The sequence below is a fragment of the Siphateles boraxobius genome, unplaced genomic scaffold, assembly GCF_051911475.1.
Source record: "Siphateles boraxobius isolate OS27281-9 unplaced genomic scaffold, OSU_SipBor_1 521, whole genome shotgun sequence".
NCBI lineage: Eukaryota > Metazoa > Chordata > Actinopteri > Cypriniformes > Leuciscidae > Siphateles > Siphateles boraxobius.
This window is the reverse complement of record NW_027509166.1, coordinates 1-18,808: the sequence shown is the minus strand read 5'-3', so window position 1 is coordinate 18,808 and position 18,808 is coordinate 1. Positions and strand designations below refer to the sequence as shown.

Sequence of the window (18,808 nt, the reverse complement as noted above, 5' to 3'; positions counted from 1 at the left end):
TGTGTGAAGTGTGTTTTGTTTTTTGTGTATGCAAGGAGGGAGTGAATAGGTACAGTGCTGTTGTTATAATTGTCAAAAACAGGAATAAAACAATAAATATCGGTTCTGTATATCAGTTATCAGGCACATAAACATGCAAATGATCTGTATCGGTATCGATTATAAAAAAAACACTATTGGTCGTTTTCTAAAGGAAATAATGCGTTATTAATTGGCTTTAATATATCGGCTAAATTTTTTATATAGGCCGATAACGATAACATTAAAAATGAACCGATACAATAATGATATATCGTGTATCCCTACTTTATCAATAACGTAAAAACAGAGCAAACCCTCCTCCAGTTGTTTAATACTCACTCCACAGACCGCAACCTGCATGATAGCATCAAATCCTCCCTCGGGAGAGTCCAGGTTTCCAGATATCTGCTGTTTCCCCACCAGACTGTTGAACTGCTGGCCGTTGCTGGTGAGTTTCAGCACGTTCTTGTAGCTGAAGGGACTGGTGCAGTTCTGGTCCCCAGTGCAGGGGTTCAGGAGCTTGGCTGGAGTCGTGCTGATGTAAGGCATTACCGTCTTCTCCACGAAAGAGCCGAAACCTGTCAGGACAAAGGTTATTTTCGTAAACGAAAATTGAAACTAAGACTTAAACTATTTTTAAAACTAAACAAGTTTTTCCATTCGACTGCGCTACTTTTTCAATGTATGACCGTTGCGCTCAAGTATCGAGTCTTTTGCAGCGTATTGTGCTAAAACGCGGCACTCAAGTTAAAATAAGTTAAACTTTTAAAGGTGCATTGTGTAATATTTCTGAGGATCTATTGACAGAAATGCAATATAAGATCCATAACTATGTTTTCAGTGGTGTATAAAGACCTTGCATAATGAACCGTTATGTTTTTATAAGCTTAGAATGAGACATTTATATCTCCATAACCGCGGGCTCCCCCTTTTGTGGAGGTCGACATATTGTGTGGTCATGTTTCTAGCATAGCCGACAGCGAACACACAGCGCTAAAGAGCGCGTTTCGTCACTAGCTTGAAAAAGAAGTTTTCAGTGGTGTTTAAAGACCTTACTTAATGATCCGTTATATTTGTATTACCTTAGAATGAGCAGTTTCTGTCTACACACACCGCGGTTCCCTTACATTGAAATGTGTCGTCATGTTTCTACGGTGGCCCTAAACGGACAAACGCGTTTCGTTACTATGTTGCTCTTCGTGCAAGGAAGCAAGCTTAGTTCAGCGAATAAAACACTGACACAGTGATGAACAAGTAACAATAAAATTTGCAATAACATATAGTTTTACTGAATAATTAAGTAAACATAATTTCTTAATTTATCCTTGTAAAGAAAGCTCATTGCTGAACTGCTACTCTCTGCTGTCTCAGACGATGACATATTTTCCTGTCGGCCACCGTAACTTTTGTTGGTTGCAATTCGTAACCTCACCACTAGATGCCGCTAAAATCACACACTGCACCTTTAAAAGGCGTGCGCTTTTCCCCCATTCTAAAGCCCACGTGTTTTTTCCTTTTTTCAAAGCAAAACCGCTTTCTGTATGAACCAGGCGATGATACACAGGGCAACTTTTTGAGCAATGTTGCTGGACAATGTGGCCGAGCGATTGTTGCTTAGGCACTTTCCCATTGAGAATGGGCAACACATTTCTATCTGGATACATTAGATCGATCGTGGGCCCTTTGTCTCCCCTGATTGCCTGTTGACGGCAACATTGCTCAAAAAGTTGCCCAGTGTATAATCACCTACGAAGCAGAAATGGCCAAATACGTATTTCCATCATTTCTAGACCTTATGCAAATTCATCTGTATCTTAATTCCAGGTAAGATAACTATCTCATGTGAAACTAAACAAGACACCACACATATTAGACAAGATACCACACTGAGCAGAAAACGGAAAAAACTAATAGTTGTAAATAGTAAAACATGTCTAGCCCACAAGTAGATGTAGGTTTGTCAGAGAAGAAGTAAACTAAACGTCTGGTCTGAATAGAACACCTGAATATGAGTATAACTGTGAGTATATGATATTAAAAGATGCAATAGACAAAAAGCATACATGGATCAATACATGAATAATTTTTGACAGGATTAATCAAATAAATAACCATAAAATAATAATAATAATAATTATGGAAAGTGTTCTGTTAACTCTGAAATTTATAGGAAATTTGACAATGATACTAAAATAAAAAAACTATTTTAAAAATGCAAAACTATATAGCCTTTGTCCGGACATGAGCCAAGCTTGAAATTCATGCCTACTCGTGTCTCTAATGGCTTTGGTAGTGCGATGAAAGTTTTGATTAGGTCTTATTTTATCATTTTTAATTATCATTAGTCTGTTTTAATGGGGAAACTTAATATTCAACAATATTATTGATCTGCCTGCATTGACGCCACAATATGAGAACTAAACTGGACGATGACATCACCGTTTTCTCCAGAGCTGCTGTATAGATAAATTAACTAAATTAATAACTAATGATCTTTAAAATGAAAATGAACCATCACTGAACTGACTTAAGCTGGACTATGACACTGTTTTCTTCTAGATCTGCTGTACAGCCGAAACAAACTCTGTTGCATTATTTTCCTGTTATCACTGTAAAGCTGCTTTGAACAAACCTGTATTGTAATAAGTGCTTTATAAATAAATTTGACTTTACTTAATAATAATAATATTAAGACATCTTATGGAAAGATGTGGTTTGTTGGACATTTACAAGTACAGATGAACATATTTAAGTGTAAATAATTTAAACACATTAACTTTCATACTCTTTATATGAAATCTACTGTATCCTTGATAGATATTATAGGCTTTTTAATTAATGCATATATATTACACATATATAACAATGTTATTACATGTTTAATCCTATAACGCTTGATCCAATATCCACGTGATCAAAACACTGCTGATAAACTGTCGCATACAATCTACTACATGCCTAGCAAGTAAAAGTCTTTTAGTATAATAGTATAATCTCTGTACAATTATATACAAACATCCATCTTCAACTGGTGTCTTTTTTTGCCTTGAAATCTTTACTGATTTTTTTAAAGTAAAAGTAAGAAAAACGTTAGTAATATTTGAAGATGAACACTTACTGGACTGAAGGTTAACTTGATTATCCATACCAATTTTTTTTTAGAAAAATCATGTTCAAATGTGAGTCTCAAATATAATGAAGGTTTATTTGTTCATCTCTCAATCATCATTGCATTGTATTATATATGTTGACCCCACAATAACAAATAAAGAGAGATATAGAAGTGGCGACGGATATTGAAATTCATTTTAGGCAGGTTATTCTGCGTTCTGTTTCTATTGTGTCTCTATTTTTATATATTTTAGATTTGTCCTGTACAGCAAAGTGGTCAACTATTGTTGTGTTTAATTGTGCTATATAAAAGAATAAATTAAATGAAAGATCACATTGATTAACATTAATCTTGCTTTTTGGCCATATAAATATCAGCATCTGCACCAAATTGCATATTTTAGCTCAGTTTGTGTCTCTGAATGAAATTAATCTGTTTCTTTCGCACTATATCATACTATATGATGAGCCATAAAAGCCTAAAGTATCAAATATAATCTCAACAAAATAAAATATCCCCAACAAAAAACACATACGCAGACGTCACACTTTTTTCAACATTAAACTGTTCCATTATAAAAGATTTATTACGTCAGGTTTTACAGGGTTAAAACTAGTATCTAATAGAACCGAGGTTTTTAAAACAAAACTACCAGAGCGTTTCGTTTTGCGGCGTGATTTTATAAGACTCTCACCTATCCTGAAATCTGAGGTGATCTTGGACATTTCCTTCATCAAACTAGTCCCGAGATTCTTGACGTTCTCCAGGTCGTCCTTCATGGAGTAGGACAGGTCCATCAGGTAGTACAGGTCTATGGGATAGTCTTCAGCCCTCTTGAACTTCAGCTTGATATTTTGAGGTTCCCCTACAGAAATAACAATTCGTTCAAAAAACAAAAATGTGTATTCCCACAATTACTTGCGCAGATCAATAAACCCAAACGATTGTAAGTTATCATCAGGCACCAGATCTGAGTTTGAGGCTGAGTTTCTGAGGCTGGATCTGTGTAATGTCCTCGGGTCGAAGTTTCTCCGCTCCTTTCTTGCGGTGGGTCACTGCTTTGTTCTTGAGGATCTTTTGGGTGCCGTGAGGGTTTTCGATCTTGGTTTTCGAACATCCTCTTTTCTTGAGCGACTCCAGTTCATCGCAGCGCGCCGATGTCGGCTCTCCCTGTTTCAGAAACTCCTGTTGCGTGAGGAGAAAATATATGTGATTGGGTTAAGCATGTCAGATTACAAATAAGTGTTCAAAAGTTTTGGGTTGGTAGGATTTTTTAATGAGTTTGGAAGAAGTCTCTTCTGCTCACCAAAGCTGCATTTATTTGATCAAAAATACAGTTAAACCGTGAAATATTATTAGAATATAAAGCAGCTGTTTTCTATGTGAATATATAATAAAGTGTAATTTATTCCTGTGATCAAAGCTGAATTTTCAGCATCATTACTCCAGTCTTCAGTGTCACATGATCCTTCAGAAATCACTATAATATGATGCTCAAGAAACATTTCTTAATATTATCAATGTTGGAAACAGCTTCATATTTTTGTGGAAACGGTCATACATTTAATTTATTCTTTGATGAACAGAGAGTTCAAAAGAACAGCATTTATTTTGTAAATGTTTTTACTGCCATTTTTTTAAATCAATTTAATGCATCCTTGATGAATATTTATTTAAAAAAAAAAAAACTTTTTAATGCTAGTGTACGTTTCCATACAAAACATTTAATGAAGCATACAGTACTACTAAAAATATAAAAATCATATAATAAATAGAACATTTTAGAAAAGAAAATCATCTTAAAGTTAATTAATCTAAAGAAACAAATATTGTGAATACACAAACGAAATACACTTAAAATCTAATTAGTAAATTAATAAGACAATAGTAATGACATCATCACTGTCCTCTGGTTCCTGCAGTGCCTGTTTGTGGATCTAATGATTCCATAATCTTTATTAATCTTTATCTTTATAATTATTGATGCCTGAAACTCCTCATAAAGAATAATATAAGCACAAACTCAAGCATCACCACGATCTTTCCATGAGGAATGAGATTTCCAAATACGAATGGAATGGCAACACTTATCCGCCATTACTGTTCCTGGCAAATCTGCCATAACTATTAATATCAAATGATGTAGTTTGAGTCACATCATGTCTGTTTGGTCATACAACTGAATTATAAAGGCAATATCATGGTCTGAATATATCAGTACAGCTGTGATTATGAGTGTGATGATGCTGCACAAACATATCAGGGCAATAAATGTGTTTGTTTCAGCGATGGAGAGTTAAAGCATTGTAACGCTACTCACGGTATCAGTGCACCATCCACATTTAGCCCCCACTTGTATGCACTCGCCACAGGATAAAGCGTTGGCTTTGATGCACTCGTTGCCCTCTGCAGAACACAGGAGACACAGCGTTTTAAATCTGGCCAGAGATTCGTTCACATTGCTCTGGCTTACAGTCACTGGAGCCAGAGACCACTACTGTTTTCCATTAAGGATAAGGACAGTATTTAACTGTCCAACCTCAAAACAAACCCAGCGCTTATTAATTCTGATGGAGTCAGAAAGAGTTACAGCATTTCAAGCTTCGGTGATCTGAAAAGTCCACATTACCTTGCTGTGCACGACTGCAACAAATGATCCCTAATAATGTTGATATGAAAAGTAGCTTCAGGTCCATCTAGAACAAAAAGACAAAAACCATCAGCGGTGGATTCACTTTCAAAACAAGCACAGTTTATTCTGGGAAACAATGAATGTGGTAACATCTAAGCTATTTATTTGAATATATTATATCACTTACAATATATAAATATATTATGTATTATGACTGAATAAAAGCATCATCATTGGGCTATGGCAATAAAAATATTTTTTTATTTTAAGGGTTAGAAAATAGATCCTTATGGTATCAATGACAGTTTTAGTGAGCAGGATCTTTAAAATAACTTGACAACTACAGAGCCAACTCTCACGCTTTCGCCGTGTGACGCACGGTTTTGCCTGTTTTCACACGCACTCACGCCACACATCCATTTTCTCACGCAGAGAAAAATTGCGAAGCAAATTGGACACTGACACCGCAACAGACAAGATAGAGGAGGTTACTTTTGTAATTATATTACGAAATTCAAACAATACCGTTTTTGCGTTTTTAAATGTGACATGACAGATAGCTAGCGCCTTGCGGCACGTGAACCGATAGCCTCATTAACCCCCAAAATCTCACTCCAAGCTAAACTCAAAAGTTGGCAGCTCTGCAACTACATAAATAGCATTCTATATATGACTATGATAATCAATGCCATGTTATATATCAAGGTGTCACAGTGTCTGGTTGTGTTTCCCTTGTTTGTCACTAGAGGTCTTCGTTTTCACAGTGTCTTTCACATTTGACTTCATTTCCCAGCATTCTGTCTGTCACTCATCAGTTCATTGCACTCAGCTGTTTCCCATCACCTTGTTAGATTGTGTGTATAAATACCCTGTCTGTTTTAGTATTTGTTACAGATTCCTTGTTTTGTGTCACACATCTTCAGGTCTGTTATTGTTCAAGTTCCTGTTTTGTTTCTTGTTTTTACGGCTTTATTTTGATTTTGACCCCTGCATGTTGACGACGAGTTTGGATTACCCTTTATTAAACTACTTCTCATGGATTCTCTGCTTCCCGTGTGCATCGTGACACAAGGGATATAGTTAAAACAGTTTCTATCAGTTATAAAAATTTCACACTTTGAAAATGGTTATTTTAAGAGCCGATCACTGAATAGTTCATTGGGGAAGCAAAAATGGTTCTTCTATGGTAAAAACCCCCTTTGGAACCTTTATTTTTAATAGTTAAAATTGCACTTTTTTACTCTTTCCAGTGCACTCTTAAAAATAACGAATCCCGGTTCTCTTTGGATAAGGGATAGTTAAACTCATTAAGAAATGAGTTAATGAATAAAGCTTCTTTATTGTCATCTATGGTTCCATGAAGAACAGAACATTAAACATGCATAACTCTTAAAAATGAAGGGGGTTTTTACAGCAATGGCAAAGGGAGTCAGCACTATTTCTGTCCTGGGAAAGAGACACTAGGAAACGGTGAATTATGGCTATGAGAGACGGTATTTAAATTAGCCCTGCAGCGGTTCCTCTTTCAGGAGCTGAGAATAGATGAAGGTTTATGACCTCCCGTGAATTTAAGGTCATCACTCTGAAAATATGAGCAACAAAACATCTTTTTCAGCATTTCAAGGTCAGATCAAGTAGAGATACACTCTTAAAAATTCTTTATTGGAAATTATCGTTCCATAAACAACGTTTAACATAGAGCCTTTCAATTCCACAAAATGTTTTGTTTTTTTTTAATCTAAAGAACCTTTTCCACTATAAAGAACCTTTGTCCATCGAAAAGTTTCCATGGATGTTAAAGTTTCTTCATGAAACCACTGATGCTAATAAACAACTTTTATTTTTAATAGTGTATAGTGGTAAAAGGTTCTTTAGACTATTTGAATGTTCTTCACACTTTTAAGAACTGAACACTGAGAGGTTCTTTGAGGTATTGTATGCCATTGCTGTAAAAAAAACCCTTTTTGGATTTTTATTTTGAAGAGTGTAGTTCAAGGCACAACACAATTCTATACACAATGATATATATATATATATATATATATATATATATATATATATATATATATATATATATATATATATATATATAACGATTATAAAATGCATGTGGACACTAGTCATGTGTTCAGTATATTTCCAGTAACACTGGCTCACATTGATCTGTCATTAGATCAGAGCACTTCTACTTGCTGAAAGCTGTGTGTCCTGCAGGTAAAGCATTATTGATCAGTGTGTCCCATGAGACTTTGTGTTGCGTCTGGTTAATAAATGATCCTCTGTTTGGCTCCACGAGTCAGTGAGGGGCTGAGAGAAGCACTTTGCAAGCGCTGATGTCTTCAGTAATCAGTGAAATCTATTCAAAAGTATAAGCGGTTAATGTTATTACAGTAGTGCTAAAATATGTTTCCTTAATTTGAAGTAAGAGGGTTTGACAAATACTGTTTTCTCTCATTTGCATTTATTCATTTAGCTGACGCTTTTATACAAAGCGACTTACAATTGCTATATTTCAGAGGTTGCACGCCTCTGGAGCAACTAGGGGTTAAGTGTCTTGATCAGGGACACATTGGTGTCTCACAGTGGATTCGAACCCGGGTCTCTCACACCAAAGGCATGTATCTTATCCACTGCGCCATCACCATCTCCTAATAAGAGTGCCCATCACTTTAGGAACATAAGCACTGTAAAAAAAGTTGCTTCCTTAAATTTTTAAGTACAATCAACTTGGATGTTTAAGTCATATCAACTTAAAATACATTAAAATGCCTTTAAAAAATGAATTGAATCTTGTATAACGTATAAAAAAAAGTTACAATTGCTTAACTTATATTGATGAGTTAAAGCAATGTAGAAACATGTTGTCATAACGTATTGACCATATCCTTTTTTACAGTATGGCATATAAACGCTCTCAATAAGCTTCATGAGATCTTTAATATATGACCAAATGACTCACACAATATTTTAACATACACAGCATAATAAAACTGTAGTGTAATGATTTGAAAGACGTTCTGGCTGCCACCAAAAACTACAAATAGTATATCATTATCCAAAAGTGTTGACATACTCTTCACATAATACTGGTTTGATGTAAGAAACGTCTAATGCAAGTGAGCTTCCTCTAAATTACACAGATGTCAATGATAGTCCTAAAGAAATCACACACATAACCAGTGCTGTTACGGCTACTGGAAACAGAAATAGAGTCCAGGCTGAAGCTGGAACAGCCTTTTACTTCCCTGCTGAATGTGATGCATGTGGTTTCCATTAAATGCAATGGGCAGAGATGATGAGGTTCAGAGGAACTCCAGCCTTTAAACACTGAAGTGAAACACTGAAACACTGAGACACTGAGGCACTGAGGCACTGAGACAATGAGACACTGAGGCACTGAGACACAGACACTGAGACACTGAGACACTGAGGCACTGAGACTCAGACACTGAGACACTGAGACACAGACAGTGAGACACTGAGACACTGGGACACTGAGACACTGGGACACTGAGACACTGAGGCACTGAGACACTGAGGCACTGAGACACTGAGGCACTGAGACACTGAGGCACTGAGACACTGAGGCACTGAGACACTGAGGCACTGAGACACAGACCCTGAGACACTGGGACACTGGGACACTGAGGCACTGAGGCACTGAGACACAGACCCTGAGACACTGGGACACTGGGACACTGAGGCACTGAGACTCAGACACTGAGACACTGAGACACTGAGACACTGAGACACAGACAGTGAGACACTGAGACACTGGGACACTGGGACACTGGGACACTGAGACACTGAGGCACTGAGACACTGAGGCACTGAGACACTGAGGCACTGAGACACTGAGGCACTGAGACACTGAGGCACTGAGACACAGACCCTGAGACACTGGGACACTGGGACACAGACACTGAGGCACTGAGACACTGAGGCACTGAGACACTGGGACACTGAGACACTGAGGCACTGAGACACTGAGGCACTGAGACACTATGGCACTGAGACACAGACCCTGAGACACTGGGACACTGGGACACAGACACTGAGGCATTGAGGCACTGAGACACTGGGACACTGAGACACTGGGACACTGAGACACTGAGGCACTGAGACACTGAGGCACTGAGACACAGACCCTGAGACACTGGGACACTGGGACACAGACACTGAGGCATTGAGGCACTGAGACACTGAGACACTGAGACACTGAGACACTGAGACACTGAGACACTGAGGCACTGAGACACAGACCCTGAGACACTGGGACACTGGGACACAGACACTGAGGCATTGAGGCACTGAGACACTGAGACACTGAGACACTGGGACACTGAGACACTGTGACACTGAGACACGGGGACACTGGGACAATGGGGCACTGAGGCACTGAGACACTGGGACACTGGGACACTGAGACACTGAGGCACTGAGACACTGAGGCACTGAGACACTGGGACACTGGGACACTGAGGCACTGAGACACTGAGGCACTGAGACACTGTGACACTGAGACACGGGGACACTGGGACAATGGGGCACTGAGGCACTGAGACACTGGGACACTGGGACACAGACACTGAGGCATTGAGGCACTGAGACACTGAGGCACTGGGACACTGGGACACTGAGACACTGGGACACTGAGGCACTGAGACACTGGGACACTGAGACACTGAGACACTGAGACATTGAGACACTGGGACACTGAGGCACTGATGACACTGAGACACTGAGACACTGAAACACTGATGACACTGGGACACTGAGACACTGGGACACTGAGACACTGAGACACTGGGATACTGAAACACTGAGACACTGAGACACTGAGACACTGAAACAATGATGACACTGAACACTGATGACACTGAAACACTGATAACACTTGTAAGAGATGGCACAGTGGTCAGAGAGAATAACTTTAAACAAGCTGGACAGAGGTTCAGAGGATCCCCAAAAGGTGGTTTATTATGATGAAAAAGTTAAAAACTAAATATTTACATGGTCACATACTGAAATACAAACAACTGAACAAAACAAAACTGAAACAATGTGCAAAGAAAGGCTACGGCAGATAATTTGGTCCAATTTGCAACAGGGTCTTACCTTTGGCCTTAAACAAACCAAGACTGACCTGATAAGCTCTACAGCTCCCTATTTATATGGGCTAAGTCCACCCTCGGCCTGTACCAAATGACCAAGCAAGGACCAAACATACAATACATTATACAGAAAAATCAAAATAATGAAACACTAACATATTCTCAAATAACACTGTGTAAACCCATGGGTACTTGACCACAGACAGAAAACAAAAAACAAAAAAAGGAAATGAAAAGGAAAGAATTGTTTAGCTGCTATTCCCCCTCCTCCAGACAAAACTAGAAATGGTTCATTCCAATTAGGGGCATGCTAATGCTACAAAAACCTGTTTGAGTCAGATGGACTGTTTGATGGTGCAGCATGAGCCTAGAAGGCTCAACAGTCAAAACAAAGTTTTGGGGGGAATTCTTACAAGAAATAAAAAGTAGGCTTAATTCTGACTGCAATTAAACTGGGTTGTGAAGTAAAAAAAACATGAACAACATGTTGGGGCAAACAGACAAAAATAAATAAATTATATATATATATCAGACTAACTTCAAATAGGGAACACAATTACACAACACCATTCAAATTAAAAAGATGGTAAATGCCGGCATAATCAGGTAGTGATGTGTGCATGTGTGTCAAGTCCATGTAATTAATTTCCCCCCCTTTCTCCAGACACCTCATGTCCGTGAAAGGTAGTCAGAAGTACAGTTTTGGGTGCCTGATCTATAAAGGATTTAAAAATCAAATGGTTGTATAGCTTTAAACCATCTTGTAATTCTAGAATTAGTTTCTCTCATTTGACCCAACCAGGACAGGGCCCGCTGATCAGTTTCCAGTCTAAATTTGCGGCCCAGCAAATAATAACGTAGGGTGTCCAGGGTCCATTTGATAGCCAAACACTCCTTCTCCACCGTAGAGTACCTAGACTCATGGGGAAGGAGCTTCCTACTTATGTAAGCCACCGGTCTTAGTTGTCCTGACTTCCCCTGCAACAAAACGACTCCAATGCCATGCTCGGTGTCGGTCAAGCATCGGTTTGTACAGTAAAAGCCTGTTCAAAATCAGGACTCTGCAGTATTGGCTCTTTGCAGAGTGTCTTATAAGCCCTGGAAAGCAAGTTCACATTAATCGGTCCAAACCACCTTGTTTGGATTGTCCTTCTTAGTGAGAGTGGTCAGTGCAGCAGCTTGAGCAGAAAAGTTTGGTAAAACCCGTCTATACCACCCACTTAGCCCAAGGAAGGGAACTGTTTCTTAGTCTGTGACCTTCCAGCAGACTTAACAGCCTCAATTTTGCTGACTTGAGGTCGAATCACTCCATGACCCAGAACGAATCCCAGATACTGTGTTTCTCGTTTGGGCAAAAGGCACTTGTCAGGGCGAAGGGTGAGGCCTGCACTTTTAATCCTCCCTAGAACATCCTTCAGGTGAAGCAGATGTTCTTCCCATGATTAGCTATAGACGACAATGTCATCTAGATAGGCAGCTGCGTACCCCTCGGTACCTCGCATGAGCTGATCCATCATTTGTTGGAAGGTGGACGGTGCACCATGGATTCCAAAAGGTAGTACACGGAAATGGAAGTGTCCAAATGGTGTTCAGAAGGCTGTCACTTACAGACTCTCTGGGGTCAACGGGACCTTACATAGGTCTAGGGTGCTGATGTACTTAGCTCGTCCCAGTCGTTCCACAAGGTCATCTACCCTGGACATGGGATAGGAGTCGAACTTACTGACGCAGTTTACCTTGGACCGAAAGTCCAAGCAGAAACGAAGACTGCCATCCTTCTTGGGCACCAAGATGACTGGACTACTCCACTCACTGGCAGATGGCTCTATGTCCCCCAGACTCTGCATGGTTTCCAACTCATCTTTAAAGACAGGCAAGAGTCGTTCTGGTATTCTGTAAACAGGTTGGCGAATGGATTTAGAACTGTGTATGTTAATGTGGTGTGATACCACGTTGGTCAGACCAGGTGTCTCTTTAAATAGACCTGGTGGTATAAGGTCCAGTAATTGCTGTTTCTTATGTTCTGACAGTTGGCTCAAGTCCAGTTGAGCAGATTAGCGAGGAACAGGGAAGTATTATTCCTCTACTTCCTCTTCGTCCTCCACTGTTTGGATGGACAAGGTTTGCTCTGGACTTGATTCACTAGTGACAGTTGGAGAAACAGAGGATGGAGGACGTACATGCCATCTTTTTAGTAGATTAACATGAAATGTCTGCAATGGCTTACTTCTAGATGGAATGTAAACTTCATAGCTGACTGGGCCTACCTCCCATTGAACCCAGTAAGGGCCCTGCCACTTGCCCAGTAGCTTGTTTTCTGAAGTAGGCAAAAGTCACAATACCTCATCTCCTTCTTCAAAGCTGCGGGTTCTGGCTGTTTGATCATACCATTCCTTTTGACATGCTTGTTTCTGAAGGAGGTTTTTCCGAGCCATAGCTGTAGTTTTCTCCAACTGTTCTCTCATCTTCAGGACATAAGAAATAATGTTTATTTGACCTGGCTTTTCTGATGCTTCCCAGGCCACTCGTAAAACATCAAGAGGACCTCTGACTGGGTGAGTGTACAGGAGTCCAAAGGAGAAAAGGAGTAACTCTGTTCTATCTCCATGTACGATGACAATGGAAATGGTTTCATCCTCATTCCATATATCTCTAGGGATGAACTGAGACTGTACAGGAGCAACCTGTGTCTATCAGGGCAGTGAGTGGTTTGCCATTAAGCAAGATGGTTATAGTGGGCTCTGGGTTATGGGCATGGGTGAGGGAATGAATAGGACGGGGCACCCAGCATAGACTGGTGGTTTTGGGCTTTTTCAAGGGGCAAAGGGGGCTAGTGTGACCACATTCTCCACAAATGAAACACACAACATCGGCCCTGTCAGAATTTTGCCCTAGTGGTGGGGCCTTAACAGTAAGTCTTAATGTGGATGGGCTTCAGGATTTTGGCTTGGCTAGTGGTATGAGAGTTTGAACCAACTCCAGTTCCCTCAGACTTACCCCTTTTCGTGCAGCAATGTAGACCTCCACAAGCGTAGCAGCTTCTTCAGCAGTGGAGGGATTCCTTTCTTTGACCCAAGTCCTTATTTCCGGGTAGAGCACGCGCAAGTATTGCTCCAACACCAGAGTCTCCATAATGTCCTCCTTGTTGCAACTGCCAAACTTTACCCATTTGTAGAACAGATCTTTGATGCGGGCGTAAAGTTCTCGGGGAGTTTCCTCAATTGCCGTCTCGTGCCCTCGGAAGCTCAGTCTATAGGTTTCAGAGTTTATTTCATATTTAGACAAGATTGCCTGTTTGACCGCGTTTTAGTCCTGTGTCAGCATTGGGTCCATAGAGACAAAAACACTTTGTGCTTTACCAGTCAACAACGGTATAGCCCAGTCCTCCTTTGGCCATTTGAAGACTTCTGCCAGTCTTTCAAAGGCTGTGAGGTAATGCTCAATGTCGTCGTTGTCTTCCGGCCTTGCCATATGTAGCTCTTGGTCAATCACTCGAGCTGGTTTCCCCGTAGTATAAACCCCAGCCCTGGTGTGTTCAAAGTCCAGCTGTATCTGGCTGACCTGATGCTGTATTGTTGTTCCCGATGGGCCGTCTCTCTCTCTTGCCTGTCATCACGGTCTCGCTGATATTCCATAAAACTCCCGAACATCGAGCAAGACTGGTGATGGCCCCTTCTCCTCCAGATGAAGTAACTTCAGCAGTGGACTGAAGTTGCACCTTGTCCCTGTTTTGCTCAGTACCCTCCTCAGGCTGACCCCTCAGCTTAGGTGGCATCTCAATGAGCAAAAAAAGCTAAAAGCTTAAAGATGGTAAATGCAGGCATAACCAGGTAATGATGTGTGCATGTGTGTCAAGTCCATGTAATTAATTTTCTGTCACCAAATTTAGCTTGTGATAACACAGAGACACTGAAATACTGATGACACTGAAACACTGATGACACTGAGACACTGATGACACTGAAACACTGATGACACTGAGACACTGATGACACAGAAACACTGATGACACTCAGACACTGCAACACTGATGACACTGAGACACTGAAACACTGATTACACTGAGACACTGAAACACTGATTACACTGAGACACTGAGGACCTGTGGACGCTAGATCCAATCAGAAGAACTCGCTAACACCTCTGAACGCTCTTAAGCTGCGTTCACACTACACGCGATCAAGCGACGCGATACCATAAATTTTCAATGGTGAGCGGGCGACTTCTGGTGACATGCGCGGTCGCGACCGTTGGCTACCGGATGGGGCGTGTCTGGCGACACGACAAAGGTGAGATCTGTTTAACTTTATGCAAATTAAGAGCGACTTTCGGAAGCGACAACCAATAGGAGCGGAGCGCACATGATCCTTCTCCACATCATTGGATGTCATTCATAAAGGCAACGAGTAGTGGGAACGCCCACTAGCGACCTCATCGCCAGCCACTGACGACATGAAGCCACAAAGTCGCTTGTAGTGTGAACAGGGCTTTACACTGAACATCAGTCTCTTCCATAGTAAACAGTCTCGAGTAATTCAGTCAGTGTGTGTGTGTGTGTGTGTGAATGTGCGTGTGTGTATGCGTGTGTGTGAGCATGATTAGCTATACTTGTGAGGACAAATAGTAAAACTTGAAATTCCCTACTTTGTGAGGACCTTTTTTCTGGTCCTCACAAGGAAAATTAATTAATAAACATAATAAAATGTGTTTTTTTGAAAATGTAAAAATGCAGAAAGTTTTGTGAGATGTGTTGTTTAAGGGGACAGAAGTGTGTGTGTTTGTGTGTGTGAGTGTATGCGTGTGTGTGAGCCTGTGTTTGTTTGTAAATGTGTGTGGGGGAGTGTGTGTGTGTGCTAAAAACTGTTCCTCAGCGTGCCTTTTATACACACAGTGCAGACAGCATGTCGGGCAGAGCGACCAGATTAGACCGGGTGTCACTGAGAGGTTTGCTCACACCGAATCTTCCCTTTACAATGACAGAAGAAAAAAATGCTTTAAAAGGTAGCTCAATCATAGCTTTCATAGCTCAAAAAATATTCTTCTCAAACCAGCTTCAATAAACACCGATTCCAATTGTGACAACTACAAAAGATGTTTTTTTTTAAAATTGTAAATAAGCAATAAAAAAAGAGGGGGGGTGGGGGGGGGGGGGGGGGGGTGGTGGGGTTATGTTCACCATAAACAAAAGGTAAACTATCAATAATATAAAAGTAGAATTTTCACTTAAGATGAAGCAAAAACATTTTGTTAGTCAATGTTCAATTTAGTTTACTAAATGTAGTTTACATCATGGGAACTAAGAGAAGTCAATACGTCATGCGTCAGGTCAAGGGTTAAGGTCCGAAATTCGTGTCACACACAAAATTTTCACACATTAAAAAATGATTACAACCTCACGTTATGTCAATCATGGCCTCCGAAACTTTCATCCGTCATAAAAAAATTTGGATCGGGTTCGATTGTCTGTGTTTTTTTGCATCCGTAGCAAGCATTTTGAATGGTGTTTTGACAATTCAGAGCCACAGAATGACGAATACGAAAAAACGTATACGAAAATTTTGGACTCAGAGTGCAAGGACCTTTACTCTTTCACCGCAAGTCGATGCGAACGACCGTCTGTCGGAAGCTAGTTGTTTTAGTTGATAAAGTTATATGGATATTTTTCTTACACAAACCCATCGCGTCGCTTCAGAAGCTCCCATTATAAAGCTTGGAGGAGCCAGGACATTTTATAATCTGACTCTGATTGTATTCGTCTAAAGAAGAATGTCATATACACCTAGGAATTCTTGAGGGTGAGTAAAAAAATGGGCTAATTTGCATTTTTGGGTGAACTATTCCTTTAAATTCAATTTAAAAAAAAAATGCGTTAAGTCAACATTAATTTTTAAATCATCCAGCAATAAAAACCCACATTTTAGGTCCTATTTAAGTGTGTGAACGTAAACCATGCTGTAAAACACCATTAAGGTGTCAAACTGAAAAAACAACCTGGCTCTGTTCAGTGAGGTTTAACAGCTGGACTCAGCAATACTGAACAGAGTGCATCATGGGAATGATATCTCTATCACACATTGCTATGGTAAAAGCCTGGTACAACTCTTGAGACACAGATCGTGTCACAACAACACTCAGCAGTTGATGAAAGTGTTATTCTTCATTATTGACTTACTGATCCTGCTGTAATTTTCTCGGTAACACTTTACAATGTTAATTAGTTAACATTATGTAATGCATTAACTAACATGAACTAACAATGAGCATTACATTTGTTACAGTATTTTTAATGTTAGTTAATAAAAATACAGATGTTGATTGTTTGTGCATGTTAGTTCACAGTGCATTAACTAATATTAACAAATACAACTTTTGATTTGAATAACATATTAGTAAATGTTGAAATTAATATTAACTAAGATTATTAAATGCTGAAGAAGTATTGTTCTTTCTTAGTTCATGTTAACTAAGGTTTACTAATGTTTACCAATGAACCTTATTGTAAAGTGTTACCATTTTCTTCGACACATTAAGATAACACAAAGATAAATGCAAAAGCAAAAAAGAAAAACTAAAAAGAGACGAAAAAAAGGAGCAAAGAGAAAAACAGGAAAGGGCGGCCCTTCTCTCCGGGACACTGAAATCCAGACAGAAACTTCAAACCCTTCAACCGCTGCGTTTAAAGACCACCCTCTTTCTTCTCTGCTCTCTCTTCAGAATCAGAAAACATTCCCCCGTCCTGAATCGAAGGCCAAACACAACCGTGATATAAAATCCCTTTAAAAGGGGGAGCGAGTAATGAGCTCCAGCTTTAACAATCCGCCGGAGGAAAGTCTCTCTCCACTCCTTCTGTTGCTCATTTAAAGATCTATTTTTGGATTTCTCAAGCTCTCAAAATGCTTTTGATATCAGAAGTTATTTTTTTTGTTGTTGTTTCTTTTACTGTTCTTTACTGTATGTCCAGGGAATAAAACTCATAATCGCTGGTTCTGAAAAGCAACAGATTATATTTTTCCCTTGTGAAAAAGAAGTACAAAGCTTAATTAAAAAGAGCACTTATTACAGACATTATATGCTTAAAGAATATACTTAAGTGCAAACTGAATGTAATGTTTACAGATGCTTAATTGCATGGTAATTGAAATTAAATGAAATTTTTTTATAGCTTAATGTATTATGAATTAACTTTTGAGTGTTTTTTTGATCCACTTAAGTACATCTATGCAATTTTATTACTTATACAGTTGAAATATGGTTAAGTGTAGGGTTAAATGTACTGACAAGCATTAATGGTAAACTAAAATATATGTAATTTTTATAGAAAATTGAGTTACATTTCATTTTAAGATGATCTTGAGTACTGATTAATATTATTTAACAACATATACGTATGGTTAGGGTTAGGATTTGTTTAAGGCTTACTTGCTTCTAATTTGCATAATTTACTGTTATGTAAACATATGCAACAAGGAATCTTTCAAATAAAGTGTTACTGAAACTTGTAATATATTTGTAATTACACATTTGCAATTTAGTAAATTTATTTACTTTAAATGTAATATCGAATAACATTTTACAATTAAAATTATAATTATGTATGTCATTCAACACATCCAAATAAGTGTACGTCTTTAAAGCATGACAATGCATTTTGCAATAATGTACTTTTGCTCGACTTTCAAATTAAAAAATCAAATTGTGAATATGGCTAAATATCAAAGAGTTTCTATAAAATGGACCTTTAAAGGAATATTGACCACGCTAATGCTCGAGTTCAAGCTCATCCTTCACAGTCATACCGGATCAATACCACTTTCAGCTGTACTGGACATTACTTAGACAACCACAATTCAACAGCGACACAAATAGAGCAAGATGTATGTAATCACAGAGCAGCAGAGCGAGAGACACCAGCGTAAGAAATGAAGGGAG

The 18,808-nt window shown here is 39.2% G+C and overlaps 1 protein-coding gene across 1 annotated transcript; it reads right to left on the bottom strand.

The window, feature by feature from the left end:
• Positions 1-369: 369 nt before the first annotated feature.
• Positions 370-5,826, bottom strand: LOC143713924 (integrin beta-1-like; the record flags this gene model as incomplete). The annotated part of the gene is made up of 5 exons (XM_077204895.1): positions 5,763-5,826; positions 5,454-5,539; positions 4,099-4,318; positions 3,828-3,998; positions 370-599 (listed from the first exon to the last, which is right to left on the bottom strand). Coding segments are annotated over exons 4-5 (333 nt in total), but the record flags the coding sequence as incomplete, so codon positions are not given.
• Between the last annotated feature and the right edge of the window lie 12,982 nt (positions 5,827-18,808).